Source organism: Mustela nivalis, assembly GCF_964662115.1.
Source record: "Mustela nivalis genome assembly, chromosome: 2".
Lineage (NCBI taxonomy): Eukaryota > Metazoa > Chordata > Mammalia > Carnivora > Mustelidae > Mustela > Mustela nivalis.
In genome coordinates, this window is record NC_139021.1 from 156,479,342 (window position 1) to 156,505,498 (window position 26,157).

At 35.6% G+C, this 26,157-nt stretch overlaps 1 protein-coding gene across 12 annotated transcripts in view; it reads left to right on the forward strand.

The window, feature by feature from the left end:
• The window catches only part of LCOR (ligand dependent nuclear receptor corepressor), a 138,520-nt gene that overhangs the window by 69,696 nt on the left and 42,667 nt on the right, over positions 1-26,157 (forward strand). For 9 of the 12 annotated variants that reach the window (XM_082722134.1, XM_082722139.1, XM_082722138.1 and 6 more), the window contains exon 5: positions 23,292-23,424. The exons of the other annotated variants lie outside the window; for them this stretch is intronic. Coding sequence is in view for 3 of the 9 variants with exons in the window: in XM_082722129.1 (XP_082578255.1) it covers positions 23,292-23,424 (133 nt within the window). In the remaining 6 variants the exon portion in view is untranslated. The remainder of the gene's footprint in view (positions 1-23,291; positions 23,425-26,157) is intronic. 12 annotated transcript variants of the gene reach the window in all.

A 26,157-nucleotide genomic window follows, 5' to 3' on the forward strand; every position in this document is an offset into this window, starting at 1 on the left:
TTCCACAGAATAACGTATGATCCTTAGTGCACCCTATTGGGAAGCACCTGGTGATGTTTTCCTCGATCAGTTAGTTAAGGTGATGTCTGCCAGTTTTCTCTATTGTAAGGTTTTTATTTTTTTCCACTTTCAGATTTAATAGGTATCTTGTGGAGAGGTACTTTAAGATTTTGTAAATATCTTTTTCATCATACTAGTTCCTCATCGTGTACTAATTTTGGCATCCATTGGTGATTGTTGCTTGAAAAATTACTACCTAGTGTTTACCAAATGATGATTTTCTATTATTCTGCTTCTCTTAGTTGGAATTCTACTCTAAGGAAGACCTTTCCCTTCTCCTCTATATTTATGTATTTATTTACCTATCAATATGGAATCATGGATTCTTACTCTATGGATTATAATTCATTACAATCATTTTTATAGTTCAGTGTCCTAGATTTGGCCATTAAGAGTTCTTTCAAGTTGGTTCCTCATCTTTTTTTAACATGTTTCTATAATTTTTTTTTTTTTTTAATAGCACTTCTTTTCTCTTTTGGTACCAGAAAATATCCCAGACTACTTTTGCTTTCTCTGTCTCAGCTCTGGATTTCCCCAAGGAACTTTAGTTTCTTCTATTTAGAAAATTGTATAAGAAAGCAAGGTCTAGGCTCTAGGTATCTTTACTGATACTAGAGGATTATTACGTCTTGGTCTCCTTGGTTGCCTGAGCTAGGAAATACATATTTTTACTTAAATATATGTACATATACATCTGTATTTCTGTATCTACTAAAAACCATCTGAGGCTTTTATTAATTGTGTTGATAGTATGAAGAGTCAGTTGAGTATTGTGAGAGGGGCTTGGAGAGATAAGAAGAATAAAACATTGCATTCAGTACTTATTGTCCCTAAAAGTGGACTAACTCTAAGTGATAAATCTATGGTGTAGCTATGCTTGTTTTGCTGAAGTACAGTAGAGATAGCGCTTGTAGCGTAAAGAGCATGGATATTTTACTAACTAGGGATAATGGGAGATAAGATGTTATACCAAAATCTAAAATAATTGTGCTCTAAGGAAATTTGTTATAAAACTGTTAATAAGTTTAGTATTTGACTAGCATTTTAGGACTGTTTAAGAAGGCAGGTCTTGAGCTGCATTTTTGAAAAATACATAGGCAGAGGTGAGAGGGGCATGTCATAGGTGGAGCAGAACATTTATTTTTGGATTTAAACAGAGATAAGTTTAGAGCCAGATCACACAGATACCCTTCATTGCCCAGTTAGCTGAGGAATCACGTAATGAGATTCTTTTCATATTTATCATTAGTCTGTCATGTTGCATTTATTCTGAACATTTTATAATTTCCTCTGAAAGCAATGTTTTATTCTTCTTATCTCTCCAGCCCCCTCTCACAATTAGAAGTTTAGATACATCCTTTTAACATTTTACTTTTATTGCTACGTTAGCACATTGAAAGTTTACAGTAAGAGCAAATGATGAATCTTCTTAATGTTTTCTCATAGTATTCCACAACATGTATTTATGTTCAATATATTAGTTTGGGTATACTCACTGGTACTTGATATAACTTGTCTGTCATCTTGTCCCAGAGTACCACAGATCATTAAATATTCATAGTATTTACTATATGAAAGGAACATTGGGAAAAAAATATAGTGCATATCTATTAGGGATGAGAAAGAAACAAATATGAGAGCTTTAAAGGTTACTTATTTATGAGATTTAAATAGACACAGGGCAGAGTTAAATGGATACCACAAGTTAGTACATGATGAATTAATTGCTCCATTAACTCTTTGGGTTTAAATTGTGAGACTTAACCTTGTACTTCAGAGGCCTTTTAGATAGATTATTTTAAAAGATTAAGGAAACCCATTTGACTCAGTATATCAATGCTCAGTCTAGGATCCCGTTAAATATCAAAGTGGGTTTTTTTGAACTCCTACTCATCTATAGATTTTTCCCTAAAACAAAAGGCCTCAATAAACCAGTAGTCAGTGGTTATCTCTCTTGTGTTAAATTTTACGTGGTCAGAGTGAACCAACAGATTAATCATTTGGCACATTTATTAAGTGTTTGGATCTGTGGTAGGCCAGAGGGTATACCAAAGAAGTAAAACACTGATTCTTCCTTATGGACTGTTGGTGAGACCATGGATAATTAAACTAATGCAATTAAAGGAGATTTAAATTAGGGAGAGTTAACTAGGTAGGAAACATTGAGAGTAAAATCCCCTTCATTCTACTATATAATATTCTAAAAGATAGTAATACAAAAAAATTTAATTACTAAAACACTTGAGAGGGGAAGTGGATGACACTTCATCAAGGAAATAGAATGCATCCTGAACCCTAAAAGGCTCTGTGTTTAGAGTGATTGGTTTGGTAGTCATTTTTAGGTTGTAATGCAGAGGAATTTATAATGAGAAAATTAGAGAAAGCTCTTGTAATGAACAGCAAATGAGCCTGAATTAGTGTTGTTGCTGTGAAGATACATAAGGAAGATGTGTGTGTAAGGAATCTAGAATAAAGAAGTGTTGAAACTTAGTGATTAGTGAGTTTATAAATAAGGGTGAGAGAAATGATACTGACATTAAGCTTTCCAAGCCAGGATGACTTAGCATGGTGAATTAATAGAAGTTGAGAACTGAGAAGGGGAAAGGTGTGCTGGCCAATTTTTATAGCAAGGATAATGAGGTTATTAGCGAAAGCAGTTTGTTGTGAAAGCAAACATTTAATTGGAAATGTCCAATAGGCAAGGAGTTGAAATAAGAGGTCTGAGCTGAATACGTATTTGTAGGGTTTCTGAATACATGTGGTGATTGGAATATTGAGCAGATCAATCTTTGATGAGGGATAAAATGCAAAATACTCAGAGCTGAAGACCTTCATTTTAGGAAGTAGAAGAATCAGATTGAAAGGAAGATAGAATCATAGAATGAATGAGTTGCCCATCTTGGATCAGATACCTCCCTGGCCCCTACTGTGTGATGAGTATGAGTTGTGTTTGTTGTACCAATATGGGCTCCTATGCAGTTTCCCCAAATGGGCCCTAAATGTGTTGACAGAGACCCGACCCCCAAACATACTGCAGTGAGGTTTGAGAGAATAGCTTCTCAAGAATATTGGCTGTAGGAGCCACACTATAAGTCTGACAGGGTTAATGAATAAGTAGATGTTGTGGGAGTTAAGAAATGGATAATAGTTAACTAGTTTGAAAAGTTGTCACTGACAGGAATGAGAGGAGAGAACAGGACCAGAGGAAGAATGGGCAGTTGGTTTAAGTAAAGGTTTTGTGGGGAGCAGGAGAAAACTTATGTAATGTTTATACCCTTGGAAGAAAAGGATCTGGAATAAAGGAAGAGGTTAAGGTTATTAAAAGGTGGGAACAGTTGAAGAAGGCAAGATTGTAAGAAAATCAACAAAGGTATGCCTGGGTGGCTTAGTCAGTTAAGTGTCTGCCTTTGGCTCAGCTCATGATCCCAGGGTTCTTGAATCAAGTCCTGCATTGCACTCCTTGCTCATTGGAGAGCCCAGTCCTACATTGCTCTCCTAGCTCAGTGGAGAGCTTGCTTCTCCCCCTGCCCCTCTCACACATGTGTATTTGCTTGCTCGCTCTTTCTCTCTGACAAATGAATAAATAACATCTTTTTTTTTTTTTTTAAGATTTTATTTATTTGACAGAGAGAGATCACAAGTAGATGGAGAGGCAGGCAGAGAGAGAGAGAGAGAAAGAGAGAGAGAGAAAGAGAGAGGAGGAAGTAGGCTCCCTGCTGAGCAGAGAGCCCGATGTGGGACTCGATCCCAGGACCCTGAGACCATCACCTGAGCCGAAGGCAGCGGCTTTAACCCACTGAGCCACCCAGGTGCCCAATAAATAACATCTTAAAAAAAAAAAAAAAAGAAAATTGACAAATTAGTTACTAAATAATAATGGGAGATTCCTTTTGAAATAAGAATACAATCAGTGTAATTATAGAAGTTAACAGTTGGCAGGAAATAAGTGAGGCAAGAATACCTAAGTATAAGAACCCTGGATAACTCACAGTGAGGTCAAAGAAAAGTGAGGAGTTCTCAGATATGAAGGTGATGTTTAAAAAAACAATAAGGGAGAAATAGGTAGTAACTGTACTCCTCATTTGAACGTCTACTTGCAGTTTTCTAGTTACACGAGCAGAAAAAAAGATACTTTGAAAATTAGTAAAATTGTCTCTTCTGACAGTGACATTTTTTAACTATTTCATTGTTGTTTTTATTTTTTTTAAATTAGAGATATAATTGATATATAACATTAGTTTTATATATATAACAATGATTCAGTATTTATATATATTGCAAAATGATCACCACACAATTACATAGTTAAAATTCATCACCACACATAGTTACAATTTTTTTCTTTTGATCAGGACTTTTAGGATTTGCTCTCTTAGCAACTTGCAAATATGTAATACAGTATTATTAACTATAGATAATACATGCTGTACATTACCTTCCCAAGATTTATAAATCTAATTGGAATTTTGTCCCTTTTCCATTGTGTGTAGATTAATAGACCATATTCTTTTCTTTTCTTCTTCTTTTTTTTTTAATAAACATTTATTTATTTGAGAGAGAACTTGAGCATGGTGGGGAGGGGCAGAGGGAGAGGGTGAGAAAGTCTTAAGCGGACCCGGCGCTGAGCATGAATTCTGACATGGGGCTCAATCCCATGAGCCCAAGATCACTATCTGAACTGTTAACCAAGTGCTTAACCAAGTGCGCCACCCAGGCATCCCTAGACCACATTTTCTTTATCTGTTTCATCCGTCAACCCAGGTCAACCTGGGTTGACGGATGAAATGGATAAAGCAACCCACGTTGCTTCCATATAATGAACATAGGGGTACATAAATCTTTTTAAGTTAGTTTTTTTATTTTCTTTGGGTACATACCCAGAAGTGGAATTGCTGGATCATATAGTTCTATTTTTTATTTTTGGGGGAATGTCCATACTGTATTCCATAGTGGTTGTACAGTTTACATTCCTACCAGCAGTGCATAAGGATCCCCTTTTCTCCACATTCTCACCAACATTTGTTTTTTGCCTTTTTGATAATAGTCATTCTCGCAGGTGTGAGGTGATACCTCCTTGTAGTTGTGATTTGCATTTCCCTCATGGTTCTTGATGTTTAGCATCTTTTCAGGTACCTGTTGTCCATCCGTATGTCATGGGAGAAATGTCTTTTCAGATCCTCTGCCCATTTTTAATCGATTTCTTATCCCTTACAGATACGTGATTTGCAAATATTTTCTCCCATTCATCCAGTTGCCTTTTTACTTAGTTGATAGTTTCCTTTCTGAGCAGAAGCTTTATAGTTTGATGAAGCCTATTTGATACAGTTTTTTGGTTTGTTTGGTTTTTGTTGTTGTTGTTTTGGGGTTTTTTTGTTGTTGTTGTTTGTTTTTGCTTTTGTTACCTTTGCTGTTGGTGTTAAATCTAAAAAATCATCCCAAAGACTGATGTCAAGGGACTTTACTGCCTATATTTTCTTCTGGGAGTTACACAGTTTCAGGACTTATGTACAAGTCTTTAATCTGTTTTGAGATTTGTATGTATGGTCTAAGACAGTGGTCTAGTATCATTTATTTGTAATGTGGGCTGTTCAGTCTTCCCAGCATCATTTATTGGAGAGACTGGCCTTTCCCTGTGGTACATTCTTGGCTCCTTTGTTGTAAATTAATTGCCTGTATATGCATGGGTTTATTTCTGGGCTTTCTGTTCTGTTCCACTGATCTGTGTATCTGTTTTTATGCCAATACCATACTGTTTTGATTACTGTGCGTTTGTGATATCATTTGTAATCAGGAGGTGTGATGTCTCTAGTTTTGTTCTCTTTCCCAGCAATGCTTTTTTTTTTTTTTTTTAAGATTTTTACTTATTTATTTGACAGAGAGAGATCACACATAGGCAGAGAGAGAGGGGAAAGCAGGCTTCCCGCTGAGCAGAGAGCCCGATGAGGGGCTCGATTCCAGGACCCTGAGATCATGACCTGAGCTGAAAGCAGAGGATTGAACCCACTGAGCCACCCAGGCGCCCCCCAGCAATGCATTTTTAAGTAGGAAATTACTAAATCACTAAATGAAGTCTAAATTTTTTTTTAATCTTATTTTTGTTAGTGTCATTTACATTTTGTCAGTGTAAAAACACAGGTTTTTTTCAGGTATTTAAATAGATCTTGAGTTACTTTCCAACTCTAAAATATTATGATTCTCTGAAAAATCTATTTTGAAATATTGCTTGAGGTTTGGTTTGGTTTTTTTGAGGAGAAGATTTTTAAAATTTATCAAAGCCCCAGGCAAATTTAGAATGTTCCTGGTTTTACAAAAATTTAGGTTAGATAGAGTCATTTTAGATGGAGCCCCCTTCAGTGTTTCATTTGAATGTCTTGTGCTGAGTCAGTTTTTCTTTCTGGCTGTTGGTGTAGGTATGTCTTCTTTTTTCCTTTCAATTCTTAGGAACTGGTATTTGCATATTAGGCTTTCTTTGTGTTTTTTCACCTCTTAGAGCATATTTGTTCTGCTTCTCTCCCTCCCCCCCTTTTACAAGATTTTATTTATTTATTTATTCGTTTATTTGAGAGAGAGAGCACATGAACAAGGGAGAAGGGGAGGGGCGAAGGAGGAGGGAGAGAAGCTGGAGCAGACCCTGTGCTTAGTGCAAAACCTGACACACTTCCCCTATTCTTTATCAGATTTCTGTTCTAAGCATTTAGATTGTGCCTTTTGTATTTCTTTTTATTTTATAATTTGCTAAAATGTACATTAATATAATGTTTACTGTCTTAGCCATTTTTAAGTGTTAATTCAGTAGTGTTAAGTATATTCACAGTTTTTTGTTTTGTTTTGTTTTGTTTTGTTGCAGCCAAACACCAGAATTTGTTTGATCTTACAGTTGCAGCTATGTCCATTAAATAACTCCCCATTTCCCCTTCTCCCAGCCCCTCGCAATCGCTATTTACTTTTTGTGCCTGAGTTTAACTACTGTGGGTACCTCATAAGTGAAATCAAGAGATATTTGTCATTCCCTGACTGGCTTATTTATTTTACTTAATATAATGTCCTCAAGGTTTCCTGTGTTGCCGCTTTTGTCAGAAATTCCTTCTTTTTAAAGTCAGTGTAATATCCTGTTGTGTATATATATACCACATTTTCTCTTCTCATCCTACAATGGACATGTGGGTTTGTTCCACCAGTAGTAGACACTTGGATGATTTCACCTTTTGTAAATAATGCCACTGTGAACATTAGTGTACAAATATTTCTTCAAGACTGTGCTTTCAATTCTTTGGGGTATATACCAAAAGTGGAATTGCTGGATCATGTGGTAGTTCTGTTTTTAATTTTTTGAGGGACCACCAAACTCTTCTTCCACATTGGCTGCAACATCTTACATTCTTACCGGTAGTGCATAAAAATTCTAATGTTTCCACATCCTAACACTAGTTATTTCCTGTTTATTTGTTGTTTTTTTATAGTAGCTGTTCTAATGGATGTGAAGTGGTATCTCATTGTAGTTTTGATTTGCATTCCCTTATGTTCAGTAACGTTGAGCATCTCTTCATGTATTTGTTGGCCGTTTATACATGTTCTTTGGGGAAATATCTATCAAGTCTTTTTTTGCCCATTTTAAAATCAAATTGGGTTTTTGTTGTTGAGTTGTAGACGTTCTTTCTAAATATTAAGTCCTTATCAGAATTGATTTACAAGTATTTTCTCCTGTTTTGTTGGTTACGTTTTTACACCCTTGATGCACGGAAGCTTTTTGAATTTGATGTCCAGTTTATCTATTTTTACCTTTTTTTGCCTGTTCTTTTGGTTTCATTTTAAAGATCATTACCAAATCCATTGTTACGAAGCCTTTCCTCTATATTTTCTTCTAAGGGTTTTAAGTCATTTTATAGTTTTAAGTCATTGATCCATTTCAGGTTAATATTTGTGTATGCTATAAGGGAAGAGTTTATTTTCATGCTTTTGCATGTGTGTAGCCCATTTTCCCTATACCATTTGCTGAACAGAAGAGTCTTTTTCTCCCACTAAGTGGCACTCTGTCATTTATATCTGGACACATGCTTTTTTTTTTTTTTTTTTTTTAATTTTATCTATTTGAGAGAGCCCATGTGAGCGCAGGAGAGGGAGAAGCAGACTCTTCACTGAGCAGGGAGCCTGACGCGGGGCTCAGTCTCAGGACCCTGACATCGTGACCTGAGCCAGAGGCAGACATTTAACTGGCTAAGTCACCCAGGCACTCTCTTTTATTCCATTATTTTATGTGTCTGTCTTTATGCCAGTACCATACTGGTTTTTTGTTTTTGGGGTTGTTTTGGTTGTTGTTTCTGTTTGTCAAAGAGCACACAAGCAGGAGGGAGTGGCAGGCCAAGGAAGAAGCAGGCTCCCCACCAAGCAAGGAGCCCTACATGGGACTCAGTCCCAGGACTCTGGGATCATGACCTGAGCCAAACACATACACTTAAGCAACTGAGCCACCCAGGCGTCCTAGTACCATATTGTTTTGATTACTGTAGCTTTATATTAGGTTTTGAAATTAGGAAGTGCGATACCTCCAACTTTCTTCTTTTTCAAGATTATTTTGGCTCTTTGGAGTCCCTTGAGTTTCCATAGGAATTTTAGGATGGATTTTTGTATTTCTGCAAAAAAAAAAAAAAAAAAAATGCCTTTGGGATTTTGATAATAGTTATGTTTTAAATCTATAGATAGTTTAGGTAGTATTGACATCTTAACAATATTAGTCTGCTTTTTTCTTTCAAAAAATTGTTTTTAAGGATTTTATTCATTTATTTGACAGAGAGATATCACAAGCAGGCAGAGAAGCAGGCAGAGAGGTGGGGGGGAAGAAGGCTGCCTGCTGAGCAGAGAGCCTGATACAGGGCTAGATCCCAGGACCCTGAGATCATGACCTGAGCAGAAGGCAGAGGCTTAACCCACTGAGCCACACAGGTGCCCCTCTTTCAAAAAATTTTTGTCAGTTCCTTATTTCTAAAGTTAAAATCAGGAGCTATGTATTTTATTTTTATTATGCCAAAAATTCCAGCTACTACGGTTGAAATAAAGGTACTGTTAATGATTAAAAAGTAGTCTTAACTTCAGATTCTATTTTCAAGAAATTTATAGTCTACTGGAGGTGGTGAGGTAAGAAATATATACACACACAAAAATAATTGTTTTTTTAAAGATTTTTATTTGTCAGAAAGAGAGAGCGTGTGCAGAATCAGGGAGAGTGGCAGACAGAGGGAGAAGAAGGCCCTGCTGAGCAAGGAGCCAGATGTGGAACTCAATCTCAGTGTCCTGGGATCATGACCTGGGCTGAAAGCAGATGCTTAACCAACTGAACCACTTAGGTGTCCCCACACATAAATAATTATAATACAGGTTATAACACTAGTACTGTCAGAGTAGTATAGATAATGTGCTGTAAGAGTTCAGAAAAAGGCAAAATTACCCTTAGCTAGGCTTTTATATTACTGCCCCAAATATTCAGTTGGATATCCTTCTGTTTATAATGGTCTTGGGCATCTGGGGACATCCATAGTCATAATGGAGAACTGATTGAAATTCAGAAGTTTTCTAATTGAATTGTGGATGAGAATGGGGATAGTATAAATTTTTAATTTTCAGCCAGTGGAAGGATACAAGAAACTTTTGGTATTGACTGTGGATTTGGTTTACATTTGTCTTTTAATATTTTTAATTACTGTACAGGTATAAGGGAAGGAAAGCTATAACTGCAAATGCTGACTATAGATAACTGGTGAATTAAGTGTAGTGGTAATAATAGTGGTAATAATAGTCATTTATATTTATATTTATATTCATTTATATTTTAGGCTTAATTTCCATGAAAAGTAGTAACAATTAGATATACAGATAAGAATCATTCATGGTAGGTTTGTTGTATATTTTGAATACCATATTTAATTCCTGGTGTGTAGTCAAACTTCAGACTTTGTTTTTTCCTATTCTTTAGCTTGATGGTTTGCTTAACAAAATTGACATATAGTAAGAATTGTATTAAGCACAGCATTTTTTATTTTATTAGTGTAAAAAGCAATAATTTACATGAAGTAAGGTTTCTTTTTAGATAACTGACCTTAAAGAGTATGAGCATTGAAAATGGTGGAGCCATTTTCCTTAGACTTGCTGGCATTTAAAATAATAAGATGTAGGAGAGTGGCATTTAAATCAGTGAGTTGCATCTTGTCAGCTCTTTTTAGTTCATTGCTTGAAATGTCAGTAAGCCATAGGTAGCAGACATGGCTGCAGCTATAGGCCCATGATCTACTAGGGTGAGCTTGCTAACATAATTATTACAAAACTTTGCATGCATGCACATGCTTCTAATTCCTAGGTTTTTTATACCATATTGTATGATTTTTTTAAAAACCATTTAAATTTGGAGAACACCTGTAGAGAGCAAGGAATGGTCTTGAATTTAGATAGGGATGGTCCTAAAATGTTACCCCCTCAGTTTTGTATCAGTATTCCTGAACTCTAGGCTATCCTGTCTTTCCCAAGTGAAATTTGTCATTATTTATTCAGTTTCCTTTCCTGAAGTGTTATCTCTCATAAAGAAAATCAGCAACTATGTAAGTGTCCTTCCTCATTCTTACCCTCCAAAATACCAAAACCTGTAAGGTGACAAATGTCAGAGTTATGAAACAAACTTAAGGAAATGTTAATCTTTATATTTTGTTTAAAGTTTAATTTTATTAACTATTGCCCTAAGAACGAACTTACATGCTGACATACATTTGTTCCTTTATTTATTTGGTAATATCCTTGTTATTTCAGGGACTAGTGGAACTACATTTGTTACAGTTTTTGGAGAAATCTAATAATTGGGTCAGGGGTCAGCAAACTATGTAAGTCCAGCCCATAGCCTGTTTTTGTAATAACCACAGGCTAAAGAGTTGGTTTATTTAAAAAAGGGGTGGGGGAGATGCAATAGAGACTGTATATGTCCTTCAAATACTAAAATATTTACTATGTGGCCCTTGGTAGCAAATGTCTTCCTCTCTTTTGAATGTCTTCTTCAAGTTGTTGAGATATTAAGAGAAGCCTGAAAGCTCTTAACTTCCATATCTTCTTATTCTCTTTGCTTTTCTTCTTTGTATTGTAGCAGCTCATAACATAAGCAAATACAATTTAATGGCGAGAGAGCTGGGCTTATGAAGGAGAGGATGGGAGAGACAAGGGAGAGCTTGGCTATGGGAGAGAAATATGGCTTAGCATTTGTCCACATTACCTTTTTTACCTTTTTCCTTTGAAATAACTTCACTTTTAAAAAATGTTTTCTTAAGTAGGCTCCATGCCCAGTGTGGACCACAGTGTGGGTTGAATGCATGATCCTGAGGTGAGATCAAGAGTTGGATGCTTAGCTAGCTGAGCTCCCCACATGCCCCAGAAATAATTCCACATTTATCGAAAAGTTGTAAGAATAGTATAAAAACCTTTTTTTTTTTTTTAAGATTTTATTTATTTGAGGGAAAGTGGGGGAGAGAGAAGGCACAAACAGTGAGGGGGGTGGCAAGAGGGAGGGAGAAACAGACTCCCTCACTGAGTAGTTGGACCCTAGGAGATCATGACCTAAGCCAAAGCCAGACGCTTAACCAACTGAGCCGCCTGAGTGCTCCAAGAATAGTATAAAAACTTTTAAGTACCCTTCACCTAGATTTACCAGTTGTTAACATTTTGCCACATTTGCCTTAATACTCATTTTCAGTCTTTCTCTCTGAATTAATACATAAAAAGTCTTCCTGAACCATATCGGAAGTTACAGACTTCATACTCCTCATACCTGTCTCTTCCTCCATATTTCCTTATACACTTCCCTGTTTCCTAAGAATAAGGGTATCCACCTACTAAACTACACAGTACATTTACCAAAAATCAGTCAAGTTAACTTTAATACGGTATTTAATCTGTGACTCTCATTCAGATTTTACCAGTTGTCCCATTGACTTTATAGTTTCAAAATTAATTCACTAATTGAATTTGATTTTCTATTCTACAGTCTCCTTTAATCTAGAGTGGTTCTTCAGACTGATTTATTATTTATCTTAATTTTTAAAAATTCAATTTAGTTAACATATACTGTTAGTTTCAGGGGTAGAATTTGGTGATTCATCAGTTGCGTGGAACACCCAATGCTCATTACATCAAGTGCCCTCCTTAATGCCCATTACCCAGTTACCCCACCCCACCATCCCTATCCTTTCCAGCAACCCTTAGTTTGTTTCCTATAGTTAAGAATCTCCTATGGTTTGTCTCCTTTCCTGTTTTCCTCTTATTTTATTTTTCAAGATTTACTTTTTTTTTCCCAGATTTACTTATTTTTAATGACACTGACATATTGGAAGAGTACAGGTCATTTGTTTTGTGGATTATCTTTCAGTTTAGGTTTTGTGATGTTTCTTCATGATTAAATTCATGTGATGATCTTATCGCAGGGTATTAAATAAGTGCTGTTGTATCCTTGTCAGTGCATTACATCATGAAGCACACAATGTTAGTTTATTTTTCAATTTATTTTTTAAGATTTTAATTACTTATTTGACAGAGACAAAGCGAGAGAGGAACACAAGGAGGGGGAGTGGATGAGGGAAATGCAGGCTTCCCTCTGAGCGGGGAGTCCTATGTGGGGCTCTGTCCCAGGACCCTGAGATCATGACCTGAGCCAAAGCCAAATGCTTAACGACTGAGCCTCCCAGGCGCCCCACAATGTTAGTTTTTTTTCAAGATTTTATTTATTTATTTACAGGCAGAGATCACAAGTAGGCAGAAGAGACAGGCAGAGAGAGAGTGAGAAGCAGGTTCCCCATTGAGCAGAGATCCCGATGCGGGGCTCAGTCCCAGGACCCTGAGATCATGACCTGAGCCAAAGGCAGAAGCTTTAACCCACTGAACCACCCAGGCTCCCCACAATGTTAGTTTGGTAGGTGTTACTTACTTTGATCATTGACAGGATTGATGTTCACTAGGTTTCTCCACGGAAGTGGTTCTTTTTTTCCTTGTAATTAATATAATTTGTGAAGAGATACTTTGAGATTACGTAATTCTTTCTTCTTTACTAAACTTTCATCCACTTTAGTTTTGGTATTGGTGGTAATTTCTTGCTGGAATCAGTCATTTTTCTGACGGCTTGAAAATTGTTATTTTTCTATTATTCCTGTACATTTTTTTGTTTTTTTTAGGCTGTGAAGAAGAGCTTTCCCATTCCCTCTGTCAGTTTGAAGTCAAAATTCCCAGATTTTCCAGCCCACCTACTGTGTCCTTCTGACATGTCCCCATAATTTTTTGAGCTTTAATACTTTATGGTACAGCAAGATAGTCTACATTCATCTTGCCTTTTCCCTGCTCCAGTATTGGGGTTTTTTTGGTTGGGGGGGTTCTGGTTCTTTTGGTGATACACATATCCCCTTTTGGGGGGAGTTAGCCAAACTCCTCAAAAGTTTGGCTAGTCTGTATACAATCTTCTTAACAGAGACCAGCTTTTGGGCAAGACTCAGCCTCCTTATCCTGCTTTACATCTTAAGTAAGATACAGCAAAAATAGTGAAAAGCCAACAGTTCATGGTGACTGACAGTATATCCAGATTACTATGCAAAAAGTAGATGGCAAGTAAAAAATACTGGTTTTCAACCTAAAAATGTGCTTGCTTGAGAAGGATGTTTATATGAGATTTTGAAAATAAGTGTCACATTTCTTCATGACTCTAAAAATGTCAGTGAGCATTATTTGTTTGATTTCAAGTGCCAGAAATCAGTGATATGTTCAGTGTCTTGTATCTTTAATACCGTAAACCTGTTTTTAATGATTTTTGTGAGGTAATATTCATATAGCAAAATTAATCCATTTAAGATTTCAGATTAATAGATTTTGGTAAATGTATACAGTTGTATAACTACCAGCACAGTCAAGATCAGGACATTTCCCTCACCCTGAAAAGTTTCTCATGTCCCTTTGTAGTCAGTCCCTTTCCTGGACCCTCCAGCTCAGTCACTCAAGTTTTACCTTTTCTAGATAGAATTTTATATAATAGGAGTCATACAGTATGTTGTCTTTTTGGTTTGACTGCTTTCATTTAGTATAATTTTTTGATATATTTTTATATATACTCTTATTCCTTTTTATTGCTGAGTAGGTCTCCATAGCATATATCTGCAACAGTTTGTTTATCCCTTCACCTTTTTATGGACTTCTGAATTGTTTCCAGATTTTGACTGTTAGACTTAATGTATAAGCCTTTGGATATATATTTTCATCTGTCTTGGATAAATACCTAGAATCAGAATTACCTTGGTAGTATTCTAATTGTATATTTAACCTTATACTACCATATGGTTCACCAGATTAATTCAGCAATTTTGTGATTCCATCAGCAATGTATGAGAGTTCTAATGTTCTCCATTTCGCCAACATCTGATATTGTTAGTCTGTTTTTAACTTTAAACATTCTGGTGGGTCTGTAATGGTGTCTTACTGCGATTTTAATTTTCATTTCCGTGATTAGTGACGTTGGACGTCTTTATACATACCGTATGTGGAACATTTGCTTGGAACTTTTTTTTGTTTTTCAAAACTTACTAAGTGGTAATAGTCCTTTCTACATTCTATATAAGACTTTTTGTCATTTTTTTCTTTTAAAATTCATGTTCTTTATGTCCTGTTCAAGAAAATCTCAGGCTTGTTTTTAGAAGCTTGTTAGTGGTGACTCTTATATTTTGATATCAGACCCATTTCTAATTAATTTTTCTCTATGGTGTGACTTAATTTAAATGTTGAGGTTTATTATTTTTTGTAAGATAATCCAGTTGTTCTGACACCATTTGTTGGGAAGACATTCTTTCCCCCTATTAAATTCCTTGGTATTTTGTTGTGTCAGTTGACAGTATATCTGTCAGTATGTTTCTGGGCTCTGTTACTTGCCATAGAACTATAGGTCTATTTTTATACCAATACCACAGTGTCTTGATTAGTGGATCTTTATGTCTGAAAATCAAATAGTACAGGTTCTCCAGCTTTGTTTTTCCTTCTCAGGCTTGTTCTGCTAATCTAGGTCTTTCTACATAAATTTTAGAATCAATATATCAGTTTTTGAAAAAGCTTTTTTAGGATTTTGGTTAGGATTCCATTGAACCTGTAGAGCGATTTTGAGAAAATTACCATATTAGCAACATTGAGTCTTCCAAGTTTATGATCATAGTTTATATCATCTTTGTATCTTCTTTAATTTCCCTCAGAAGTGTTTTATAGTATTCCTTTCCTTTAGCCTAAAGAATTTCCTTTGATCATTTCTAGTAGTACAAAGAGATAGCAACTCTTAAGTTGTAGGGAAAAGTATAAACTTATTTGAAAACATCTTTTGGATATTTGTTTCATTGCCATTCCCAAAAAAGGTAGTAAAAGATAATTAATAAATTTTTAACTTGCTAATCAGATGCAGTTGAAAAAATTATGTGATACTGTGTTATATTTTTCCTCTTTGGTTATTATTCTGGATAATAATAAAATAACCATTTGACTGGTGAAAACAACCATTTAAAACAACCATTTAAACTGTGGAAATAACTATCTTAAGGGCATACAGCAAATGGAGAATCATTTGTTCAAAAATATCTAAATATCAGTAGGAACAATGGGACTCTGGCATTTGACCCGTGACCCACTCCCACCCACCTTACTGAGCTCAGTTTGAGGGAAGTGCTGCTGTGAGAAGGAGGAGCACACTGTGGGCTTCTCTTGTACCTTTTAGCTTCGTGTTGCAGCTGCTTGCTTTCATGCAGCTGAGGTCAAAAAGCCTAGCACTCCCTTCATTCATTCATCCTTTACGCAGAGTAGGACATCTACTCCAGGCGCAACAGGTTGAGAATACTGAGATTTGGGCCAGGCATCATTCAAAGGTGGAAGTTCTGTGCCAGGAAAGGCAAGTCATCCAGCACCCCCTTCATAAAGCACAGATGTCACTCTGAGAGAAGTGGGTCATTGTCCCAGTCCCCCTTTTCTGTGTATTGGCACAAAGCTTCTTCCAAAGGGAAAGGCAGGCTTTGAGACCAAGTTAAGGGAACTGACTTCATTTGGAATAGAGCTTACAAAAAGTTGTTGAAAATGATGAAGATTTTTGTGGTGAACAATTAATAGGACGCTGTTAGGTAAATGGTTCTAGTAGCAACAAGTGAAATGGCAGACCAGTTAGAATTTTCACCAGAAAAGAGAGAACCAGAAAAAAAAAAAAGATAGCCAAAAGAGCCTTCCTGGGATTGGAATAAGCCTCAAAGACTGGCAAAGAGAGCCTGCTTTTATTGGAATAGAGAGTAGTACATTTCATGTGCCATGGTATTGCAGAAACACACCAGTGAAACAATTAGTAGAGGCTAACAGCTGGATGTGTGATACCACTGCAGGCAGATCAGCAAGAAGCTTGTAAAGGGAAAACCTGAGAAAGAAACTGCCAGAGAGTCTGACTGAACCCACAGTCATTCCTGGTGGACAGGGAGACTGCATGCTCAAGACTGCATCCCCTGAGAAGTCACATCAGAGGCTGCACAGTGCTAGTGATGTAGAGTTCAGTGGACCTCAAGATAAAGAAGGACATTTATTAATGATAAAAAGGTAAATCTATGAGGAAGACATAATTACATCCTTGCATAACAACAGAGCCCCAAAACGCATGAAGTGGAATGTGACAGAAGTGAGGGGAGAAATCGTTCTACAGCAATAGTTGGATATATTAATAGTGCACTTTCAATAATGGATAAAGCATCTAGGCACAAGATCAACAAAGAAGAAAGACTTGAACAACACTATATATCAACTAGACCTAACATGATATTTATGTAGAACACTCCAACCAAAAAAGAACAAATACTCATTCTTCTCAACTGTACATTGAATATTCTCCAGGAAAAACTTCCTACTTGTCTTAAAAAATTAAAGGATTACAATCATATAAAATGTTTTCCCACTACAGAGGAATGATACCAGAAATCAGTTATAGAGAAATAATGAGAATTCACAGACATGTGGAAATTAAATACTACTTCTGATAATCAGTAGATCAAAGAAGAAATCACAAAGAAAATTAGAAAATATTTTGAGATAAATTAAAACAAAGCCAAAACATACCAGAACTTAGGAGATGTAGCCAATAGCACCTAGACCAGAATTTATAGCTGCAGAGGCCTATATTTAAGAAGATTTCAGTCAATACCCTTCCTTAAAAGACTAGAAAAAGAAGAGCATACTAAATCCAAAGAAAGTGGAAAGAAGGAAATAATAATGATTAGAGCAGAAATCGATGAAATATTATGGGAAAATAGAGAAATCAACAAAATCAAAGATTGGCTCTTTGAAAAGATCTAACAAAATTGATAAAGGTTTTATCTAGGGCTGGTCAAGAAAAAAAGACTAGAATTACTAAATCACAAATGATAGAGGAAATTACTAGAAATAGAAAGAATTTAAGGAATAATGTTTATATTAGCAGATTAGATAATTTCGATGAAATAAGCCAATGTCTAGAAAGACACAAACTACTGAAACTGACCTAAGGAGAAATGGAAAATCTGAACCAAGCTGTGTTATGGGTTGAAATGTCTCCTCCACCCCAACCACCCCCAAAAAAGATATGTTGAAATTCTCATCCCTGGTACTTCTAAACATGACCTTATTTGGAAATAGGATCTTTGCAAATTAATCAGATTAAAATGAAGTTATACTGGATTAGAGTGGGTACTAAATCCAATGACTGGTATCTTTATAAGAAGAGAGATTTGGAGATTGAGACACACACAGGGAAGAAGGCCATGTAAAGATGGAAGTAGAAATTGGATTTATGCTGTCACAAGCCAGGAAATGCCAGATAGTTGGAAACTACCAGAACCTAGGAGAAAGGAGGGAAGGATTCATTCATAGAGTCTTCAGAAGGAACATGGCTCTGTTGACACCTTGATTGGAGATTTCTAGATTCCAGAGCTGTGAGAGAAGAAGTTTTTCTGGTTCCTAAGCCATTCTGTTTGTGGTCATACAGTAGCCCTAGGAAACTAATGCAACCTAGAACAAGTAAAGAGATCAAATTTATAATTTTAAAACTTCGATCAAAGAAAAGCCCATGGCCAGATATCTTCACTGGTGATTTCTTTCAGATATTTTTAAAACAATTAATACCAGTTCTTCACAAGCTTATCTAAAATATAGAGGAAGACTTACTCATTTTATGAGGCTAGTATTACTTGAATACCAAAACCAGACAGAGAAGTCACAAGAAAAGAACATATCAGATGAGTATCACTTATTTATACCAACAACACCAATAAAATTCTCAGCAAAATATTAGCAAACCAAATCAAGGAACATATGAAAACTGTTACACACCCTTACCAAGTGAGATTTATCTCAGGAATGCAAGGTTGGTTTACATCACAAAATCAATTAATGTAGTACAATGCACATTAATGGGATAAGTGATAGGAATCATATGATCATTACAGTAGATGCCCCCCCCCAAAAGTGACCAGATTCAGCACCTTTTTCTGATAAAAACATGCCAGAAACTAGTAATAGAAGAGAAATTCCTTAGCTTGACTTGAGGAAAGTACAGAGCTATGGTGGAAAGCTGAACAGTTTTCCCCCAAAGATTAGGACAAGACAGGGTTGTCCATTCTTAGTACTTCTGTGCAGTATGGCACCTGAGGCTCTAGCCTTGGCAATTAGGCAATAAAAAAAAAGAAACCGAAGTTACCCAGATTACAAAAAGTGTATTTGTAGATGACATGATGTTGTATATGGAAAATCCTAAAGAATCTACAGAACACTATTAGAGTTAGTAAGTTCAGCAAGGTTGTAGAATACCGCATTTAAAAAAATGGTGATATTTCTAGACAAATAGCAATGAATAATCTGAACGTGAAAATTAAAACAGTTCCATTTACAGTAGCATCCAAAAAAAATAAAACACTTAAGAATAATTTTTTAAGATTTTATTTATTTGACAGATCACAAGTAGTCAGAGAGGCAGGCGGGAGCGGGGGGGTGGGGAGCAGGCTCCCTGCTGAGCAGAGAGCCCAATTCAGGGCTTGATCCCAGGACTTTGAGATTGTGACCTAAGCCGAAGGCAGAGGCTTAACCCACTGAGCCACCCAGGTGCCCCACTTAAGAATAATTTTAAGATGTTTAAGACTTATACACCGTAAATTTAAAAAAAATGTTGAAATAAAGAAGGTCTGAAAAAACTGAAAGATCTCTCAATGTTCATGAATTGGAACATACTTAATGTTAAAAAGATAGCACTGCTTCCCAAAATAGCTTGCAGATTCATTGCATTCTCTGTCAAGACCTCTGCTGCCTTCTTTGCAGAAATTGAGAAATTGATCTTAAAATTCATATGGAAATTCAAGAGATGCATGACGAGCCAGAAGAGAGGACTTAAACTTCACAGTTTCAAAACTGTCTACAAAACTACTGTGATCAACGTACTGTGTTACTGGCTTACAGATGAGAAATGTAAATCAGTAGAATAGAATTGGGTATCCAGAAATAAGATTTATGGCTAGTAATTCATTTCTTTTCAAAGATGTTTTGTTTTGTAGGGAGTGAGTGAGAAAGAGTACAGGCAGGGGAGAGAGGCAGGGGGAGAGGGGGAAGCAGACTGCCAGCTGAGCAGGGAGACCAGTGTGAGACTTGATCCCAGGACCTTGGGATCATAACCTGAGCCAAAGGCAGACACGTAACCAACTGAGCCACCCAGGCACCCACGGCTAGTGATTCTTGACAAAAGAATTTGGACATCTTCTAATACCATACACAAAAGTTTACTTGAAATGGATCGTATACCTAAAAGTAAGTTCTAAAACTATACAACATTTAGAACGTAAGAGTAAATCTTCATGACCTTGGGTTAGCCACCAGTTTTTTAGATACAATACCAAAGCACAAATGTCCAAAAAAAAAAAAAAAAAAAAAAAAGATAAATTGAAATGTATTAAAATTAAATCATTTTGGGGGTGCCTGGGTGGCTTAGTTAAGCATCTGTCTTCAGCTTAGGTCATGATCCCAGAGTGCTGGGATCATGTCTGGCATCAGGCTCCCTGTTTCTCCCCCTCCTTCTCCCTGTTGCTCCCCTGCTTGTGCTCTCTATAATTAATTAATTAAATGGATCCTTAAAAAATTTTTTTTAGCTTTTATACTGCTGACAGTTAGTAGCATCAATGAAATGATAAGCTCACTGATGGCAGAAAATATTTGCAAATCTTATATCTGATAATGGTCTTAAATCCAGAATATAAAGAAGTCTTAAAACTCAACATTAAAAAGGTAGATAGCCCAATTAAACACTGGGCAAAACATATGAATAGACATTTCTCCAAAGAAGGTATTTAAATGCAGTTAGATGTTCAGCATCAGTAGTCATTCGGGAAATAAATCTGAACCATGAGACACCACTTCTTGTGTACTAGAATAGATGTAATGAAAAGATAACAAGTGTTCATGAGTATGTGGAGAAGTCAGAACCCTCATTGCTGTTGAGAATATGAAATGGTGTACTCGCTTTGGAAGATAGTTGTGTTTTTTTTTAACTTCCTCAGAATGGTAAACATAATTAAGACATGATCCAGAAATTCCGCTCTGAAATACATATCCAAGGAAATGAAAATACACATCCACACAAAAATTTGCCCACAAATATTAAAGGCAGTGTTATTTATATCGTAATAGCCAAAAAGTGGAAACCCAAATGGTTCTCAACGGATGATTGGGTAAAACGGGCTATTGCCATACAATGGGATATTGTTTGGAGCTAGAAAGGAAAGAAGTACTGGTACATGCTACAACATGGTGAACCTTGAAAACATTCTAGGAGGAAGAAGTCACACACACACACACACACACACACACACGGATATTGCCCAATTCCATTTATATGAAATGCCTAGAATAAGCAGGTCTGTAGAAACAAAAAGTAATAAAGTGGTTGCCCAGGGTTGGGCAAATGGGAGAATGGGGAGTAGCTAACTGTTAATTTACGGGTTTACTTCTGGGGTACAGAAGTGTTCTAAAATTTATTATGGTGATGGTCCCACATCTCTGTGAACCTACCAAAAAAACCATTTAATTTTACACTAAAATGGGCGAATCATATGGTATATGCATTACATCTCAGTAAAACCTTTAAAAACAAAACAAATAGGTGTGACTAATTAATGTGAACAAGTTGAAAGTTATCTATATGTTTCAGTGTCCAGGTCGATTAAATTGGTTAAAACTGTTTAATTGAAGAAAAAACAGGTAGCACCTCCTTTACTGAGTACTGTTAGTTGCTGTGAGTTGATTTAAATAAAACAGTAGCCTGAATGCAACATTAAACATGGTTGAAATGTAGATATTCTGTGCTCACTTGGGCAGCACATACACTAAAATTGGAACAATACAGAGAAGATTAGCATGGCCCTGTGTACGGGTGACCCACAGATTCATGAGGTGTTCCATATTTTTTTATGAGACCAGGTGGTGTTTGTAAGTGTTGAATCACTAAATTCTACACCTGAAACGAATATTGTACTGCATATTAGTGAGCAGGAATTTAAATTAAAACTTGGGGGAAAAATACAAAATTTTTGTAAACATGTATGTAGAATCACTCACTGGAACTACCCTGTGTACAATTCATCCTTCAACTAACATCTTCTCTCTTTAAGATAATACAAGTGTTCTAAACATGAAAAATAAACGTAGATACTCTGCTCAAGGTCTAACTGAACACTAAGGAGTTAAGTACAGTTCATGCCATGTAATGTCTCATTTTTTAAAAGGCACTAAACAATGAAATGGCATTAAAGTATAATGCAATTGAGGATTTTATTGGACTCTTTAATACCTATTCCTAATACCTTTTAGATGTTAAATCTGTATCAAAATCACATTATTTTATGATTCATTTTCAAAAGTTAATAAAAAGAGAATGTTGGCAAATAAAACTATAATGTTTTTATAATGATTTATAACAATATTTTCTTTATGTGGCAGACTTAGTATGTGTAATACAGAAATTATGTGGGATGATTTTAGTTTGATTTATGCAAGAGAGTTCTTTATGTGAAACTATTTGTAATGTATAATTGATGCTAAATGTGGTGTCAACACAGTTTGGATGTTGGGGGAATCATAAAAAGCTGGTTTCAAATATCATTGGGTGTATTTGAAATCTTTAAGAAAACTGTGAATTAAAATAGTCTTCAGTGTCTTGCTTACTATTTACTTTTCATTGTGTCAAGGCATGTCCTTATTTTCTTATTTAGAGTACATTTAGTTTTCCATGACATAAGTAAATGCACATGGTGATACATTGCAATAATTTACATATGCTGGAACTTAAGGAACACTTAAAACATGTACTTTGCTTTTCTTTACAATTTTATTTTCTATTATCATAGTTCTCTGTTTATTAGTTACAAGAGTGAAAATAAGTGCAAAGGATTAATAACCTAGTCTAGTGCTCCTGCAGTCTGAGAACAGATTCCGGGAATGTTTGGGATGAGTCTAGTTCAGCATTTTGAAACTTTGTGATCAGGACTTAAATTTTTATACTGTAAACATTTTTAAGCATAAATAGAAATGTTTACCTTTAGAACATGCAGTGTACTCTTATTTTTGAATTATCTTTTCTGGAGCCAGTTTTAACCTATTAATTTCACAACTCTAAATATTTGAAAGCTGTAGTTTATGAAATAGTATTCTAGGGACAGAATTATAAATTTAGATAACTTTCTCTTTGAGTTTTCCCTTCTTAAGGCTCTTTTAAAAATGTTTGTTTTGTGTCTGGAAAAAAAATCTTGAACTTGGAGAGCAAACATGATTCTCAAATAATATTTAGGGTTTAAGGAATCTTTTTGTCTGAGTTGAATTGTGTGTGAACTATTGCTATATAGTATAATAAGAACTGATAAATTTGAATGCTCAAGAAAAATTTTCCTTTAGTAGTATTAGAGTTTACCTGTAAATTTTAAACAATTCATAAAATAAATAAAAACCACCAAAGTGTATTTTTACATTCACTTTGCTTTTATACTTCTGTGGAGATAAATTTTATTCTGATTTGAAGTTTTTAAAATATTTTAATTGTATTAAACTGATTTGTCTTATCTGTTACTAACATTTGTCTTTGATTTTGCATCTGTGCTTTTGATACTGAATGGGGAAAGATTTCTCTGCAAATATTTCACCAAATATTTTTACAGGGACACTTAGTCGGTCTGGATGAACCAGCTTCGGGAGCTGGGCAAGAAGCTCTGCTTAAACAAGAGCAAGCAAAAATCATTCGATTCGAGAGACAAGCAGAAGAGTTCCTCAATGCAGTCTTTTATAGAAAAGGTTGGTTCTAGTGAAGAATGACATTTAGTATCTGCTTGTCTTATATTAATTTCCTTAATTTTAATGTCATTTTTTAAAAAGTCACTTTAAAACATTTTTCTTTATTGATGATATACACTTCATATTTTTTTGGTCAAGTTAAATTTGGAATAGGTAAGGCAACCCCTCTCCCTCATTTTCATTCTGAAGTGATGGTGTCATATAAGTTTTTGTTAGTTAAATAGTTCCCGTAAGTATTATGAACATCTGAAAATTCTAAGGTTTCAGGAGTACAGTATTTTATCAGACAAATATTCTTTTTTTTTTTTCCAGATTTTATTTTTTTTGACGCAGAGATCACAAGTAGGCAGAGAGACAGGCAGAGAGGAGGAAGCAGGCTCCCTGCTGAGCGGAGAGCCCGATGTGGGGCTCCATCCCAGGACTTCGGGGGTCATGACCTGAGCTGAAGGCAGAGGCTTTAACCCACTGAGCCACCCAGGTGCCCCCAGACAAATATTCTTACATGGTTATAATTTTAATTACAAATAACCATAAAACCAACTGTATAAAATTTTAGTAATTTCTGAGTGAAATTTATTTGGAAAAAAGATGTGAAGTTATATCTTAAAATTAGATTTGCAAGCATCTTTCCTTGGTACAGTCTTGTTTTACTAAAATTTCATTGAATTACTAAAATTGGAGAAAGAAACTCATTATTATATAGTAAAAATTATACCCCATATAAGATGGTATATAATAGCTCCATCTCTTAGATTTTTCCATTTTTCTTTCTCCTTGAAATTATTGTAGACATTTCTTTTCTCTGCCCACAAAGCACAATTGTCATCAGCTAAGATCTTCAGAAAGTTTCTCTCCATTTTCCATTCTAATGAAGTATTTACCTTCAGGAAACTCTGAATGAATTTGTATTCCTTAGTTACTTCTTTCCTCTAGTTCCAAGATGGAGGTTACTATGAGAGGTTCTAAAAAAAATTTCCTACAAACTTCTCACAATCCTGAATATTCCTTATTGAATCTTCCAGCAAACTCAATGATTTATACATTCCAGTTTACACCTCTCGTTCTTCTGGGAATTCCCTCCAGAGTTAGAAGGGTGGTTTTTCCCTGTATATTGGTTGAAAGTCTGATAAATGCTATTTTAATACGTTGTTTACGTTGGAGAGCAGCTGATGTTCTGCTTAATGTGGTCAATATTTTCAAAATGGAGTATGAAGTCAGACCTCATATAAAATTAAGAAGTGAAGATTTTTGTTTTCTGTGGCACTTTTTTCCCTTCCATCCTCACTTCTCTTTTCTTCCTCTCAAGTACCCTCTGACCTAAAGCTCCCAACTGAGGATCCCATGCCCACTTTATCTTTCCTTTAAAGTACGCTGAATTCTAAAATTATGTTCAAAATAGTAATTGACTAGTTTTACAAACATTTGATTGTTTTATTAAAGTAATTCACATTTAAAGTATAAATGATAGATCAGTTCTGTCAGTTTATTAATAAAATAAAACATCTTTACAGTTCCTCTGTTGTTCTCTACATTAGGATGCGTACTGAGTCATGGGTCTAATTCTGCAGCAAACTTCATTATTTGAAAAGAGGAACTCCTGTCCCTAATATACGTGGAGAAAGAACTTTTCATGTACTCTTTGCTTACAGGGAGTTAATAAAGTCAATCATAAGCATATTTTGAAAGAAACTTCTAGCCACTTTCTCTGCTAGTCCTATCCCTTTGTCATGTAGGAATAACTTAAAGTTCTTAAAAGTTTTCTTACTTAAACATTAAACTTTTGGGCATATGAGGGAATTTTTACCTCAGAGTCATTCTTAGGGTAGACTTTAAGAGATGAGAATCCTCTGAAATTGTATGTAAAGTTTTGTATTTGTATACTAGTGCCTGATGCTCAGAAAAAAGGAATATTGCTTTGTTATTGGAAGTTCCTTCCTCCTTGTTTTATGCATTAATATTATTATTTTTATTTTATTTTATTTTTTAAAGATTTTATTTATTTATTTGTCAGAGAGAGAGCGAGTACAGGCAGACAGAATGGCAGGCAGAGGCAGAGGGAGAAGCAGGCTCCCTGCTGAGCAAGGAGCCCGATGCGGGATGCGGGACGCTGGGATCATGACCTGAGCCGAAGGCAGCTGCTTAACCAACTGAGCCACCCAGGCGTCCCAATATTATTATTTTTAGATAGTATATTAATCTTCATGAAAATGTCTCAAAGGTGACCATGAGTACTCTTCAGGTTATACCAAAAATGTGCTAACTTGAAGAGAATGACAGGCAATTTAGTCTGAAGGGGATTTTTTTTTAAATAAATAGTTCAGAGATTTGGATTTAGTTGTTACTAAGTATTGCAAATGAATGTTTTTTGTTTGTTTGTTTTTTTCCTCGGGAGGAAGGAGGAAGGACAGAGGGAGAAAGAACATCTTAAGCAGGCTTTATCCCCAGCTTAAGATCAATGAGATCATGACTTGAGCTGAAATCAGAAGTTGGATGCTTAACTGACTGAGCCACCCGGCCACCCCCAAAATTTTGTTTTAAAATAATTGAGCATGGAAAGGTACTGTAAGCTAAGTAGGAACATAGATGTAATAAAAGTAGGCTTTTGTAGTGTGGACTGTAATAAATTCCAGCTTATGAAAAATATACCTTCTAAAGCTGTCATTATCATATTCTTTTCAGCTTGCTTTGTCACTTGTGTTAGAAAACTTGACACTTTCCTGAGTTTTTTTAATT